A 16,588-nucleotide genomic window follows, 5' to 3' on the forward strand; every position below is an offset into this window, starting at 1 on the left:
ACTAGGCAGCACTGGTGCCTATACTATACCCACTACAGCTAACTAGACTACAGCACTGGTGCCTATACTATACCCACTACAGCTAACTAGACTACAGCACTGGTGCCTATACTATACCCACTACAGCTAACTAGATAGCACAGGTGCCTATACTATACCCACTACAGCTAACTAGATAGCACTGGTGCCTATACTATACCCACTACAGCTAACTAGACTATAGCACTGGTGCCTATACTATACCCACTACAGCTAACTAGACTACAGCACTGGTGCCTATACTATACCCACTACAGCTAACTAGACTACAGCACTGGTGCCTATACTATACCCACTACAGCTAACTAGACTACAGCACTGGTGCCTATACATACCCACTACAGCTAACTAGGCAGCACTGGTGCCTATACTATACCCACTACAGCTAACTAGACTACAGCACTGGTGCCTATACTATACCCACTACAGCTAACTAGGCTACAGCACTGGTGCCTATACTATACCCACTACAGCTAACTAGACTACAGCACTGGTGCCTATTCTATACCCACTACAGCTAACTAGGCAGCACTGGTGCCTATACTATACCCACTACAGCTAACTAGGCTACAGCACTGGTGCCTATACTATACCCACTACAGCTAACTAGACTACAGCACTGGTGCCTATTCTATACCCACTACAGCTAACTAGGCAGCACTGGTGCCTATACTATACCCACTACAGCTAACTAGACTACAGCACTGGTGCCTATACTATACCCACTACAGCTAACTAGACTACAGCACTGGTGCCTATACTATACCCACTATAGCTAACTAGACTACAGCACTGGTGCCTATACTATACCCACTACAGCTAACTAGACAGCACTGGTGCCTATACTATACCCACTACAGCTAACTAGACTACAGCACTGGTGCCTATACTATACCCACTACAGCTAACTAGACTACAGCACTGGTGCCTATACTATATCCACTACAGCTAACTAGACTACAGCACTGGTGCCTATACTATACCCACTACAGCTAACTAGACTACAGCACTGGTGCCTATACTATACCCACTACAGCTAACTAGACTACAGCACTGGTGCCTATACTATACCCACTACAGCTAACTAGACTACAGCACTGGTGCCTATACTATACCCACTACAGCTAACTAGACTACAGCGCTGGTGCCTATACTATACCCAGTACAGCTAACTAGGCAGCGCTGGTGGCTCTGCTGGTGTGTCTGCTCGGTGTTGTTGTCTCCTGGTCTCACCCTCCTCTGGAGGTGGCAGCTGAGTGTGATAGTCAACAGAGGCCTGGTGAAGGGGGGCAAGAGGAGAAAACACCCACACAATTATCATAGCCTCGACAGCTACTGGAACACACACACACACACACACACACACACACACACACACACACAATTATCACAGCCTCGACAGCTACTGGAACACACACACACACACACACACACACACACACACACACACACACACAATTATCACAGCCTCGACAGCTACTGGAACACACACACACACACACACACACACACACACACACACACACACACACACACACACACACAATTATCACAGCCTCGACAGTTACTGGAACACACCTGCCAGTGAAGAATATAGACTACGTATCTGAATATTTGTATGACTATATTGCGCCCGCGCACGCACGCACACACACACACACACACACACACACACACACACACACACACACACACACACACACACACACACACACACACACAGTGTTTACATTATAAGTAGAGCGTTATGTATGCTGGTTAATGAATTGGACCCAAACAACTGATCAACACTGAGATATTCTGTGAAGCCCCACACATAGCCTACTGTAGTTGTTTACATTACGTGTGTGTGTGTGTGTGTGTGTGTGTGCGTGTGTGTGTGCGCGTGTGTGTGCGTGTGTGTGCGTGTGTGTGTGTGTGCGTGTGTGCCACTATAGCGACCTGCAGGACAGGTGCTTCTTGTTGAGTAGGCAGTGCGCAGGCCTGAGTTCACTCATGATGTGTTACCATTGTGATGTGCTGCCATCTAGTGGACTCAGTGAATGTCAGGTTTGACAGGCGGAATATCAACACCGCAGTTTTACTGTAATGTAGCTTGGCGAGCGTACAAACATCACGTTCTAAAACCATATAGGGCCAAGCACAGGTATTTTGCACCGTTTTTCTTCATAACCTACATCTACCGAATATGGCACATAGCAATGCAAAATGCACATAGGCCTATGAGCAACACATAGGCCTATTTATCCTACATGTTTCCGACCAATGTTTGACTGAATTTGCTTCTTCTTTGCTTCTTTGCTAAAAACTTGCACACATTTCTCACCACCAAAGATCAGTGTAAATTTCTCTTCGCTGTGACCAATGAAAAGATGCTGACACCACCATATCAAGCAACCACTCTTTGCCGCTATGAATCATGGTTCTTGTAGTTACTGCGCAAGTATCCACCACTTCACTGGATGAGTATCACATTTTCCAGAGGACTACAGAATTTTACTGACAGTGGAGCACTGGGAGGACTGAATAGTTCACATCACAGTGGCTGGCACTGCGTGTGTCTGATACCGTTCACCGAAACTGAAGTTTTAGTAATTTATTCGAGTGAAATAGAAAGTTGACAGCTGACGGCATGCAAGCAGAATCGGGCATAGTACCCGACTTTGAGGTTGGGGAGGATTTTCACGAAGAGCCTAAAACGTATTACGAGCTGAAGAGCCAGCCGCTGAAAAACAGGTCAGTGCGATGTTCTATTAGCCAAGTTCACTTAAACAGTTGATTCATGACAGCTCGTCGACAGTTTGCTTCCCTTCTCTCTTAGTGGAAATAGTTTGCTGCGGTAGAAAAAGTTGTCCTGCTACAGTAGCCTACGTGAGATCATTTTCTCGGTGGGCGACTTCTTCGGGGCATGTTGTAGTATGGATGACAGTCCCAGCCGCACGAGCGCAGCGCGCGAGCGGAATATGTTTGCCTCCGCTATTTCACGGATCTGTCGCTCGGTAATTGTAGTTACGCAATGAGAAGGGAGTTGTCTTGTCAACATCTTCAAATATTTGCTCTCGCATGGACAGTGCTGAGGTTAAATATTACAGGCATACTGTTTGAGTCTCCAGGGTCGTGCCGTAGGACTTTATGTCACGCAATAGGCTATTATCTCCCTCGGGCACGACCCATAATGAAGTTTGCGGTTACCGTGTGGTTCGCGGATTTGCACATTAAATAGGCTACTGTGTAGATTATATGTTGGTATCAAGAAGTAGCCTAAATGTCTAAATTTTTATCTATGTGTTTGTGTTTATTGGTGCCTGTTGTGAGTTTAAGATGACATCTTCACAGCTGCTAATCGGTACAGCTGCAATCCCTTACCTTTCACATAAAGACTTCACAGGATAGACCCCCTCCATCCCTTACCTTTCACATAAAGACTTCACACGATAGACCCCCTCCATCCCTTACCTTTCACATAAAGACTTTACAGGTCACTGGATTGTAGCATTCATTACATTATAATAGTGGCCATATGATGATAATGAACACATTAAGTGATAATACATGTAAAGCCATCATGTACAGATTTGTGTAGCCCTACTCATTAGCATTGGTAAATAAGAGATGAGATGACAGTAAATGCTGGACATACACTCTCAAAAATAGGGGTACTGTTGGGGTACATTTTCGTTCTTTCAAGTACAATTTTGACCCTGTACCTTGTATTGGTACTAATAGGTACCATTTCGGGTACATAAATAATGTACCTTTTCACCAAGGGACCATATTGTACCTATGGGTACAAAAAGCCCATGGACTGTCACTCAGAAGTTGATAGGGGAGGAGATTCGGGCAACCGTTATTTTTTCGTCTCACTCAAAGTAATGGAGGAGCAGTTTTCAGCAGAGGAGCTTGGTGTGGGGAAACGTGCTGTGGTGCTGGCATAATCTTTATGGAACAGGAGGCAACGCTATTCAGAGGTAAGATGTAGTTGCAATTTATCGAAATTCAGTTTGTAAATGTTGAATACTGTTAACGGAATCAAATTGTTCGCTTAAAGGCTAACATATTAGCATTAGCTAGCTACGTAGCCCATGTCATGTTAGCTATATTCAGATATTTTGAAACGGTGTTCAAACGCCTTCAGTAATGCATGAGGTAAGGTATAATTGCAATTTATCGAAATTCGGGTTTGTAAATATTGAATACTGTTAACTGAGTCAAATTGTTGGCATAATAGGCTGACATTAGCATTCGCTAGCAACGTAGCCTATGTTAGCTATGAATATTTTTAAACGGTGTTCAAACGCCTTCGGTAATGCATGACTATCATGATAGATGTTAAGGAAAGGTATTTTGTGTGTGTTTTATCACTGTTTCCCATTTTAATGTGAAGTTAGTGAATACTGTTGAGTCAAATTGGCTTGAAGGCTAACATTAGCACTCACTAGTAACCTAACCTTATGAACCAACCTTATGAAACGTTCTGCTAGCTGCTAACGTTAATCCCTCTCACACAGATAACCACCAAGGCAGATTGTTGGCGTGTGGAAGTACCTCTACTCAGAGTGATAGAGAAAACTATGGCTCTGCTTTTACTGAAGGAATGGCTACGTAAGTAACACAACTTGGTCGTTTTTCTTAGTGTATTGATAGTATTTTTCTTATTGATGTTAAATACACATAGAAATGAAAATAATACAGACACTTTTTAGATTGTTTAGTTTGTCCAGGAGAAATTATTGCTTAGGGTCATCTTGTGCTGTTTCATTGTGTCATTTTTTTTTAAATTTATATTAATGTATTGCATATGCCATTTCTCTCTCAAACGCATAGCGGAGCGGGCAGCTTTATGAATATAAGGTGAAAAGGATGTATGGAAAAGTTTTGGGAGAGTCAGACAGTCCACGGAACTTGCAATGACTTAGCAATGATCTATGCCAGGTGAGTGGATTGACATACTGTAGTTGCATACATGTGTATTTTACACAATCTGTCTGAGGCTATTTATTTGTGTGGTTGAAAATATCTAATTCTGAGGTTTGTGTTTACATTTTGCTTCCAACAGACGTACAACCCCTGCTGTCATTGGTGATACCACTGCTTGAAAATATGTCAACGTCCTGTAGATCAAGTAAGGTTCCAGTTGAAGTCCTTCTGAAGAATTTGTTGGATTTCTGCCAGTTTTTGATATTGAACTTTAGTGCCTGTTGAGACTCTTGGCTTTTTAATGGCACGCCTCATTCTACCCAAATGGAAGGATTGGAGTGTGTTTATATTGTATATGTTTATAGGCTTGCTAATATTTGCTTAGGCTTTCACATTGTTTTCTGAGATACTACTCAATGATGTCATTGTGACTCATTGGATCACACTTCAAGACGCGTATCTTTTACTCAATTAGTGTATGCACTGTGAATCCAAACATGAGAATTCTAAGATTATAGCAACTGCAAAGTTACTGCAAGGACAATGTTAGTTTTGTAAAAACCTTAAGTGACAAGCACAAGATGCGATAGTGCTGGGAGCTTTTCCCTTGTAACATTTTAATGCATTTGTAATGGTGACGGTAAGCAGATACTACATTTTCATCTCATATGTTAGTATTAACATGAACTTAAAAGCATGCAAGGTTTTTTTGTGTGAAGTGGTTAACTCAAATATTGGTATAATATAGATCAAGGTTATTAATGTTGATCCCCTATGGTGCAAGTTAATCATTTTTTTCCCTCTGCATATAAACACAATGTGGAAGCAAAATATTGGAGATCAAACTGTTTTATATTTACACTTACATAAAGAGTTACAACATGTTTTACGTTAATATGCATATTGATTAATGTAAGATACTTTGATGTTTTGATATGAATGTGTTAACTTTTATGTACCTGTATTCATGTGGAGTATTGTGTGTAATATCACAAAGTGATTTTTCTCTCAGAATAAACATTTTAATTTACTTATTGGTTGTGTGAATACATTTCAATTATACCACCTTAAATTTTCACTGGGGTTGTACCCTTAAAGTACAGATTAGTACCTTTTAAGGCTGCTATGCTGTAATGATATACACAGGTACATTTCGGTCATTGCAGGTACACAAGTGTACCTTGATGGGTACAAATGGCTAGGGTACCAAACGGTACCTGCATTAGGGGTACATTATTGTACTTCAAAAGGGTACTGCCCCAGCGACAAGCATTTGTACCGTTTTAGGTACACACTGGTACTTCCATTTCTGAGAGTGTAGGCCTATGCCTCCACTGTAGCTTTCTTTCAGATATCCTCCACATCACCCGCCAACAGCACAGAATCATGGCAGCAATCATTGCATTCCGATACGGTGCCACCGATTAGCACATTACAGCATGGCTCTGGTGTTAGCATACTGTATGTCCACCTCATACAGCTCGGGCTGTGTGTGTGTGTGTGTGTGTGTGGTTATGGTGTTGGCGTATGCCCGCATCATAGGCTACAGCTTGAGCTGTGTGTGTATGTGTGTGTGTGTGTGTGTGTGTGTGTGTGTGTGTGTGTGTGGTTATGGTGTTGGCGTATGCCCGCATCATAGGCTACAGCTTGAGCTGTGTGTGTGTGTGTGTGTGTGTGTGTGTATGTGTGTGGTTATGGTGTTGGCATATGCCTGCATCATACATTCCCCTTTGGGATCAATAACGTATCTATCTATCATCTATCAATAAAGTATCTATCAATCATCTATCTATCATCTATCAGTACAGTATCTATCTATCATCTATCAATAAAGTATCTATCTATCATCTATCAATAACATATCTATCTATCATCTATCAATAAAGTATCTATCTATCATCTATCAATCATCTATCAATAAAGTATCTATCTATCATCTATCAATAACATATCTATCTATCATCTATCAATAAAGTATCTATCTATCATCTATCAATAACATATCTATCTATCATCTATCAATAAAGTATCTATCTATCATCTATCAATCATCTATCAATAAAGTATCTATCTATCATCTATCAATAACATATCTATCTATCATCTATCAATAAAGTATCTATCTATCATCTATCTATCTATCTAATTCATACTAGTAAACTCATTTCCCTTGGGGATCAATAAAGTATCTATCTATCGTCTATCTATCTATCTAATTCATACTAGTAAACTCAGTTCTTCATTAGCAATATGGCGTTACATTGTGAGTTATTTGAAAGGCTGAATGGCATGTTCCTATCTGTTTGGACCACTGAAGAAACGCAAGTGTTATAGTGTGCCTCTAAGTTACAGTAAAGGTAAATTTACCATTTCACTGTCAATGTGTGTTGGTGTGTGTGTGTGTGTGTGTGTGTGTGTGTGTGTGTGTGTGTGTGTGTGTGTGTTTTTGTGTACACTGATAGTCCGATACAGGGGTGTAGGTGCAGATCTGAGGATGTGTGTGTGTGGTGTGGTGTTGTGTGTTTGTGGTGGTGTGTGGTGGTGTGGTGTGGTGTGGTGTGGTGGGGTGGGTGTGTGGTGGTGGTGTGTGTGTGTGTGGGGGGGGTGGTTTTGGTGTGGGATGGTGTGTGTGTGTGTGTGTGTGTGTGTATGTGTGTGTGTGTGTAGGCCAGGCACTGACGGCCCTGGTGTCTGACAGGCTCTCTTAATTTAGAGGCGTGACAGACACTGAAGCTTCCTCTGTGGTGTGTGTGTGTGTGTGTGTGTGTGTGTGTGTGTGTGTGCTGAAGCTGCTTTTGCTGGGTGTTAATTGGCTATAAATTTAGAAATGGAAGTGATTGCTCTGTGACTGAGGGGAGACATTTTTCCAGCTGTGTCTGGTTGCCTTGGAGACCAAGTGGAGATCGCTTCGGCGTCGACTTGTGATTACTTCATTTGACCAGCGCCCATCTTAAGTAGCCTGCTGGCCCCACACGGCCCCTGCAGGAGATGACCAGCGACCATCTTAAGTAGCCTGCTGGCCCCACACGGCCCCTGCAGGAGATGCCTTTTCAGGCACCTTGAGGCAGTCAGCTATACCTTGAGATTTTTTAGTTTTTCATCTAACTAAAAACATCTATGCAAAAGTGGCACATAGGGTTATATTCTAGAGGTCCTCCACAATAGTTATGTGAGAGTAAAGTGGAAATTACTTTTTTTTACAATTATGTATTACACAACTATTTAAAAAATTTTTTTCAAAGGTCAGAGGTCAAAGGTAAAAAAACACACTATAAATATATCGAGCTAAGACTTTTGAAGTTGGCTCCATATAAGTAAAAAGAACATTCAAAAGTGTTAAGTAGTTTTACTACAGACTGGCAAAAAGTCAGACTATGTGGGTCATATAGTGAGTGGCTCTTTCAAATGCGAATTAAGGTAAATGGGCCTTTTGAATGGGCCAGCTGCAGGTGAGAGGACTGAAATCCTAGGATTTTCTTTTATCGTTTTTACAAAGTGCCATTGACACATTCTCTTCTAAAACATATATATTTGGAAACTAGTTGATTAAAGGTTTCTAATGGTGTCACTATACTATATATGTCTCTAAGACAAAAATGGGCAGAGATTGAGATGTGTGTTTGGAACAGTTTTTCAAATCCCCAGGGGAGGATTTAGACTCCAGAGGGTTAAGTAGCCTGCTGGACCCTCAGCAGGAGATGACCAGCGGCCATCTTAAGTAGCCTGCTGGACCCTCAGCAGGAGATGACCAGCGGCCATCTTAAGTAGCCTGCTGGCCCCACACGGCCCCTGGTGTGTGTGTGTGTGTGTGTGTGTGTGTGTGTGTGTGTGTGTGTGGTGTATGAAACTCTGCATTGTGGAGTGGGCTTGGAAGAGCCAGCGTATGTCGTTGATTTGAAATGGTCCCAATGGTCACAGGGTCAGGGAATCACCTCAGAGCTGCTGTGAAATCCATTTGAGTCCATTTCCCTCTCTGACCTCACACACACACACACACACACACACACACACACATACCACACACCACCACACACACACACACACACACACACACACATACCACACACCACACACACACACACACACACACATCACCACACACACACACCACACCACACAAACACAATCCATTTGAAGAAACACTGCTGTACGGAGCCCAGTTGCGCTAGTATGCTACGTCAGTACGGAGCCCAGTTGCGCTAATATGCTACGTCAGTACGGAGCCCAGTTGCGCTAATATGCTACGTCAGTACGGAGCTCAGTAGCGTTAATATGCTACGTCAGTACGGAGCTCAGTAGCGCTAATATGCTACGTCAGTACGGAGCCCAGTAGAGCTATTATGCTACGTCAGTACGGAGCCCAGTAGAGCTAATATGCTACGTCAGTACGGAGCCCAGTAGAGCTAATATGCTACGTCAGTACGGAGCCCAGTAGAGCTAATATGCTACGTCAGTACGGAGCCCAGTAGAGCTAATATGCTACGTCAGTACGGAGCCCAGTAGCGCTATTACTAATATGCTACGTCAGTGAAGAAACACTGCTGTACGGAGCAGTGCTCCCAGTGTGTTTTTGTGAGTGTGGTGTCTGTGGAAGAAGGCGCAGACTAAGGTGCTGCAGGCCAGCGTGTGCAAGACTCTAATTGCACATTAGCCATCACACGTCTGGAGACAAAGGCTGCTGTTGTCCACCTGAACACAGGCAGAAATAAACACTCTTTTTGTGCCGTCGTGTGTGTGAGCTCTCACCAGGCGTTGGTTGACCTGAGGAGTGCAGAGCAGAGGTTGAGAGGATTTACAGTGGGGGGGGGGGGGGGGGCAGACCAGCAGGGGAGAGGGGGGGGGGGGGGGGGGTCATGGCAGGGAGCGTCCTGTTCCTCAGTGGCCCGTCCAGGAGATTTCGTGGCGGGGGGGGGGGGGGGTGGTGCAGTCTGTTCCTGACACCGATCCCGCCGCCTCCCTGAGTGACAGGGCCATGTGTGCGGTGTCCTGCGTGCTGCTCGTCTCTTCTCCGCGGCGCTGTAAGCACATCACTCCATCCCACCGCCTCACCTGGACCTGGACCACGGCCACGGGGCTGCCGAGAGCTCACCTCTGCCCCGGCCTCTCAGAAGGTCAGCAGGGAGCGCTGAGGCGGAGGAGGAGGACCACGCCTGTTGCTGTTGACTCAGATGATAGTGCGGATCGGCGCTGTAATGTCATTACTGGTTCATGTGATGTCATTGTGGTGGAAGGAGTGTGTTTAGCGGCTCATTCATGTGCTGTCATGGTGGTGGAAGGAGAGTGTAGCGGCTACTTTAGCGGCTCATTCTAGAGTTTTATGAGCTGCACGTAGCGCCAGATAAGAACATGCAACGTGTTGCTTCACCGCCGTATTAATTGCTGATTGCAAGGCCGTGTGCGTGTGTGTGTGTGTGTGTGTGTGTGTGTGTGTGTGTGCGTGTGTGTGTGTGTGCGGTCGAATGTTTTGCACAAGAAGATGGTTTGAGCAGACGGCGTATTTTTAGACGGCCTTCAGTCCCAGCTCTTGAGTCATGTTACGGAGTTCCTGTTTTTTCCTCCAGCACATGTAGAAAAAGGATCAAAGATATCCACTACAGTTTCCATCTTCCAGTTCCTGAAAATACTTGCGGTCCCTCACCTGCGAAGCCCCATTTTAGCCACAGTCCCAAATAAATTGGAGAACGGGAACAGCTCAGTCATCGCTGAGTGGACCGCTGCGGGTGCTAATCAGTGCTCATCATTTGAGTGTGTGTGTGTGTGTGTGTGTGTGTGTGTGTGTGTGTGTAGAGTGTTTACAGACCACAGCCTTTTCCCCATCTTTGCAAGCAAGGTCACATAGAGAGAGAGAGAGAGGGAGAGAGAACTAGAGAGAGAGAGAATAGGGAGAGAGAGAACTAGAGAGAGAGAGTGGGAGAGAGAGAGAGAGAGAGACAGAGAGAGAGAGATAGGGAGAGAAAATAGGGAGAGAGAGAGAGAGGGAGAGAGAATAGGGAGAGAGAGAACGAGAGAGAGAGAGAGAGTGGGAGAGAGGACTAGAGAGAGAGAGAGTGGAAGAGAGAGAATGAGAGAGAACGGAGAGAGAGAAAGAGAGAGAGAGAGAGGGAGAGAGAAGAAGAGCGTTCTGTGGGTGTATCTGCTGTCCAGGTTCAGGTGAGCCCAAAGGGAGCTTCTCCAGAGGAAGTGAGCCGTAACGGTCACTTGTGGCAGCAGGGACGGCATGTCGTAACCCTGACGCCAGCAATCGTAGAAGTGAAACTGACCCCTCAAACGGGGCCTCAGATGAACTAGCGTCTCCCCACACCACGTCCCCAGCGCTGAGCGCACAGAGCTGCCTGAGTGTGTGTGCTGTTGGGAGGAACACACTGCTGATCAGGGCCTGAGTGTGTGCGCTGTTGGGAGGAACACACTGCTGACCAGGGCCTGAGTGTGTGTGCTGTTGGGAGGAACACACTGCTAACCAGGGCCTGGACGGGAGACTCTGCAGGAGCTGCTGTACAATGCTGGGTAGCCGGGGTGGAACACGGTTACCGTGAGAACCAGGCATTTGGAATGAGTGGACGATGAAGACTCCGAGTTCTCTATGAATGGACACTGCCCCAGAGGAGAGGTCAGCATGTGCCAGGCCAGTGTGGATGTTTGGTGTGGACCGTAAGGAATTTGCTGCGTGATTAAAGAAAAGGATTGATTGCTGATCAGTACCTCAGTCTTCACCTAATCTGCGCAGTACACAGGCCTGTCACGTTCCTGCGCTATAGAGATGAGATGAGATGAGCAGGGGGTGAGATGAGATGAGCAGGGGGTGAGATGAGATGAGCAGGGGGTGAGATGAGATGAGCAGGGGGTGACAGCAGCAGCAGCAGCAGCAGAAACAGCACACTGACTCATGGCCAATCTGCACTGGACACTGGCCTCCCACCATCCTGCACTACAGATAAGTGTCTTGGGGAGGGTGACGGCAGCAGATAACTGACTCATTGCTTCCGATCGTGGATCCCTAAGAGGTCAACACCTCCGTGTAGCAGCTATTTGGTCTTTTTCAGCTCAAGAAAGGACATGAGACTCCTCAGGTAGGATAGTCATGTGTAGTTTCAGTGCTTCACAGTCTTGGAAGTTTCACTAAGTCTTGGAAGCACGTTCTTTGTGCGCTTGCATATTTTAGAGGTGCGTATGATGTAAGGTGACATTTCTTTGTCTTTGTGTCTATGTTATTACCCTATGTATTGCTTATTGGATACTGGACTACATGTTTTCTCAAGTTTTAAAGTAACAAGCTACGATGTGGTCTAGTTGTGTGGCAGTGTGTCCCTATTCTGTGGTGTGGCAGGCATGTCCTTATTCTGTTGTTATTCCTGTTGTCTTGGTAGCAGGATCTCTTGATGCACGGGGGACTCCTGACCGCTTGTTTTGGTCATTTTAGTTTTTGTTGTCATTGGTCATTTGCCCCATTCAGGTTATTTCCCTCCTGTGTAAATATGTTATCACATTTAAGGAGCTTATTTGTATAAAAACGTGATGTTATCATGTTTATGGATGTTTTGATTATGGAGGTTATCTGTGTAAGTCTGTGATGTTATGTTTATGGAGGTTATTTGTGTAAGTATGTGATGTTATGTTTATGGAGGTTATTTGTGTAAGTATGTGATGTTATGTTTATGGAGGTTATTTGTGTAAGTATGTGTTGTTGTGTTGTGTTTATGGAGGTTATTTGTGTAAGTATGTGTTGTTGTGTTATGTTTATGGAGGTTATTTGTGTAAGTATGTGTTGTTGTGTTTATGGAGGTTATTTGTGTAAGTATGTGTTGTTGTGTTATGTTTATGGAGGTCTAGTGAGGTTGTGTGTCGTGTGTGTTGTTGTGTTATGTTTATGGAGGTTATTTGTGTGTCGTGTGTGTTGTGTTGTGTTTATGGAGGTCTAGTGAGGTTGTGTGTCGTGTGTGTTGTTGTGTTATGTTTATGGAGGTCTAATGAGGTTGTGTGTCGTGTGTGTTGTTGTGTTGTGTTTATGGAGGTCTAGTGAGGTTGTGTGTCGTGTGTGTTATTGTGTTGTGTTTATGGAGGTTATTTGTGTAAGTATGTGATGTTATGTTTATGGAGGTTATTTGTGTAAGTATGTGTTGTTGTGTTTATGGAGGTTATTTGTGTAAGTATGTGTTGTTGTGTTATGTTTATGGAGGTCTAGTGAGGTTGTGTGTCGTGTGTGTTGTTGTGTTATGTTTATGGAGGTTATTTGTGTGTCGTGTGTGTTGTGTTGTGTTTATGGAGGTCTAGTGAGGTTGTGTGTCGTGTGTGTTGTTGTGTTATGTTTATGGAGGTCTAGTGAGGTTGTGTGTCGTGTGTGTTGTTGTGTTATGTTTATGGAGGTCTAATGAGGTTGTGTGTCGTGTGTGTTGTTGTGTTGTGTTTATGGAGGTCTAGTGAGGTTGTGTGTCGTGTGTGTTGTTGTGTTGTGTTTATGGAGGTCTAGTGAGGTTGTGTGTCGTGTGTGTTGTGTTTATGGAGGTCTAGTGAGGTTGTGTGTCGTGTGTGTTGTTGTGTTGTGTTTATGGAGGTCTAGTGAGGTTGTATGTCGTGTGTGTTGTTGTGTGTGTTTATGGAGGTCTAGTGAGGTTGTGTGTCGTGTGTGTTGTTGTGTTGTGTTTATGGAGGTCTAGTGAGGTTGTGTGTCGTGTGTGTTGTTGTGTTGTGTTTATGGAGGTCTAGTGAGGTTGTGTGTCGTGTGTGTTGTGTTGTGTTTATGGAGGTCTAGTGAGGTTGTGTGTCGTGTGTGTTGTTGTGTTGTGTTTATGGAGGTCTAGTGAGGTTGTGTGTCGTGTGTGTTGTTGCGTTGTGTTTATGGAGGTCTAGTGAGGTTGTCTGTCGTGTGTGTTGTTGTGTTGTGTTTATGGAGGTCTAGTGAGGTTGTGTGTCGTGTGTGTTGTGTTGTGTTTATGGAGGTCTAGTGAGGTTGTGTGTCGTGTGTGTTGTTGTGTTGTGTTTATGGAGGTCTAGTGAGGTTGTGTGTCGTGTGTGTTGTTGTGTTGTGTTTATGGAGGTCTAGTGAGGTTGTGTGTCGTGTGTGTTGCGGCTGCCGTGGCTTTGGAGGAGGTGCTGAGGTCCAGGGTGCTGTGTCCAGTGGCGACCAGTGTCCAGTCCGATGGTCCATGTGTTAGCGTGTGTGTCCAGTGGTCTGATGGTCCATGTGTGAGTGTGTGTGTCCAGTGGTCTGCTGGTCCATGTGTGAGTGTGTGTGTCCAGTGGTCAGTCTGCTGGTCCATGTGTGAGCGTGTGTGTCCAGTGGTCAGTCTGCTGGTCCATGTGTGAGCGTGTGTGTCCAGTGGTCTGCTGGTCCATGTGTGAGTGTGTGTGTCCAGTGGTCAGTCTGCTGGTCCATGTGTGAGTGTGTGTGTGTCCAGTGGTCAGTCTGCTGGTCCATGTGTGAGCGTGTGTGTCCAGTGGTCTGCTGGTCCATGAGTGAGCGTGTGTGTGTCCAGTGGTCAGTCTGATGGTCCATGTGTGAGCGTGTGTGTGTCCAGTCTGCTGGTCCATGTGTGAGTGTGTGTGTCCAGTGGTCTGCTGGTCCATGTGTGAGCGTGTGTGTCCAGTGGTCAGTCTGCTGGTCCATGTGTGAGCGTGTGTGTCCAGTGGTCTGCTGGTCCATGAGTGAGCGTGTGTGTGTCCAGTGGTCAGTCTGATGGTCCATGTGTGAGCGTGTGTGTGTCCAGTCTGCTGGTCCATGTGTGAGTGTGTGTGTCCAGTGGTCTGCTGGTCCATGTGTGAGCGTGTGTGTCCAGTGGTCAGTCTGCTGGTCCATGTGTGAGTGTGTGTGTCCAGTGGTCAGTCTGGTGGTCCATGTGTGAGTGTGTGTGTCCAGTGGTCAGTCTGCTGGTCCATGTGTGAGCGTGTGTGTCCAGTGGTCAGTCTGCTGGTCCATGTGTGAGTGTGTGTGTCCAGTGGTCAGTCTGCTGGTCCATGTGTGAGCGTGTGTGTCCAGTGGTCAGTCTGCTGGTCCATGTGTGTGTCCAGTGGTCAGTCTGCTGGTCCATGTGTGAGTGTGTGTGTCCAGTGGTCAGTCTGGTGGTCCATGAGTGAGTGTGTGTGTCCAGTGGTCAGTCTGCTGGTCCATGTATGTGTGTGTGTGTCCAGTGGTCAGTCTGCTGGTCCATGTGTGTGTCCAGTGGTCAGTCTGCTGGTCCATGTGTGAGCGTGTGTGTCCAGTGGTCAGTCTGCTGGTCCATGTGTGAGTGTGTGTGTCCAGTGGTCAGTCTGCTGGTCCATGTGTGAGTGTGTGTGTCCAGTGGTCAGTCTGGTGGTCCATGTGTGAGTGTGTGTGTCCAGTGGTCAGTCTGCTGGTCCATGTGTGAGTGTGTGTGTCCAGTGGTCAGTCTGCTGGTCCATGTGTGAGTGTGTGTGTCCAGTGGTCAGTCTGCTGGTCCATGTGTGAGCGTGTGTGTCCAGTCTGATGGTCCATGTGTGAGCGTGTGTGTCCAGTGGTCAGTCTGCTGGTCCATGTGTGAGCGTGTGTGTGTCCAGTGGTCAGTCTGCTGGTCCATGAGTGAGCGTGTGTGTGTCCAGTGGTCTGCTGGTCCATGTGTGAGTGTGTGTGTCCAGTGGTCAGTCTGCTGGTCCATGTGTGAGTGTGTGTGTCCAGTGGTCAGTCTGCTGGTCCGTGTGTGAGCGTGTGTGTCCAGTGGTCAGTCTGCTGGTCCATGTGTGAGCGTGTGTGTCCAGTGGTCAGTCTGCTGGTCCATGTGTGAGTGTGTGTGTCCAGTGGTCAGTCTGCTGGTCCGTGTGTGAGTGTGTGTCGGGGCACAGCACAGCAGTAGCTCTAGTGCTGTAAACAAGTGGAGGGAGAATGCAGCAAACCTAATTATAGAAATGGGAGACGGCCAGTTCAAATTGAATGAATGGGCCGTCCCTTCGTGCCTGCACATATCATAACAAAGAGGCTCAGTATCTGTTAGCACGACGGGACGGGACAGTACGCGCCGGCGTTTTAGACTTAGTGCCCGTTAGCTCGACCGGCGTTTTGGACTTAGTGCCCGTTAGCAGCACGGGACGGTACGCTCCGGTGTTCGGACTCCGACTCCGATAGTGCGCTCCGGTTTGCTGCCTTTAGTCGCCCCTATATATGTCTATGAGTCCCTCCATAGATATGTATATATAGATATGTATATATGTCTACGGGTCCCTCCATAGATATGTATATGTGTCTACGGGTCCCTCTTTAGATATGTATATATAGATATGTATATATGTCTACGGGTCCCTCTCTGTGTGAGTCCCTCTCTGTGTGAGCGCCCATATTGAGAGAGCCCCGTTCACCTCAGATCACATGTGCACTATTCACTAATGCTCTGTGTGAGCGCCCATGTTGAGAGAGTCCCGTTCACCTCAGATCACATGTGCACTATTCACTAATGCTCTGTGTGAGCGCCCATGTTGAGAGAGTCCCGTTCACCTCAGATCACATGTGCACTATTCACTAATGCTCTGTGTGAGCGCCCATGTTGAGAGAGTCCCGTTCACCTCAGATCACATGTGCACTATTCACTAATGCTCTGTGTGAGCGTCCATGTTGAGAGAGCCCCGTTCAGCTCAGATCACACCAGCACACCTCACTAGAATTCCGCTATTTCTGAAGCTCATAAATCAG

General features: G+C 45.9%; 1 protein-coding gene and 1 long non-coding RNA gene across 2 annotated transcripts in view; both read left to right on the forward strand.

Annotated features, from left to right (window-relative positions):
• Window positions 1–2,569: 2,569 nt before the first annotated feature.
• Window positions 2,570–16,588, forward strand: part of LOC134088147 (microphthalmia-associated transcription factor-like) — a 53,025-nt gene continuing 39,006 nt past the window's right edge. Inside the window, exon 1 of the mRNA XM_062542077.1 lies at window positions 2,570–2,775. Within this exon, the coding sequence (XP_062398061.1) occupies window positions 2,672–2,775 (104 nt within the window). The 5' untranslated portion in view covers window positions 2,570–2,671. The remainder of the gene's footprint in view (window positions 2,776–16,588) is intronic.
• On the forward strand, window positions 3,702–5,549 carry LOC134086944 (uncharacterized). Its single transcript, XR_009939787.1, has 4 exons — window positions 3,702–4,007; window positions 4,548–4,641; window positions 4,864–4,971; window positions 5,096–5,549. It is a non-coding gene; the product is annotated as an uncharacterized LOC134086944 (long non-coding RNA).

This window comes from Sardina pilchardus, chromosome 7, assembly GCF_963854185.1.
Source record: "Sardina pilchardus chromosome 7, fSarPil1.1, whole genome shotgun sequence".
Classification (NCBI taxonomy): Eukaryota; Metazoa; Chordata; class Actinopteri; order Clupeiformes; family Clupeidae; genus Sardina; species Sardina pilchardus.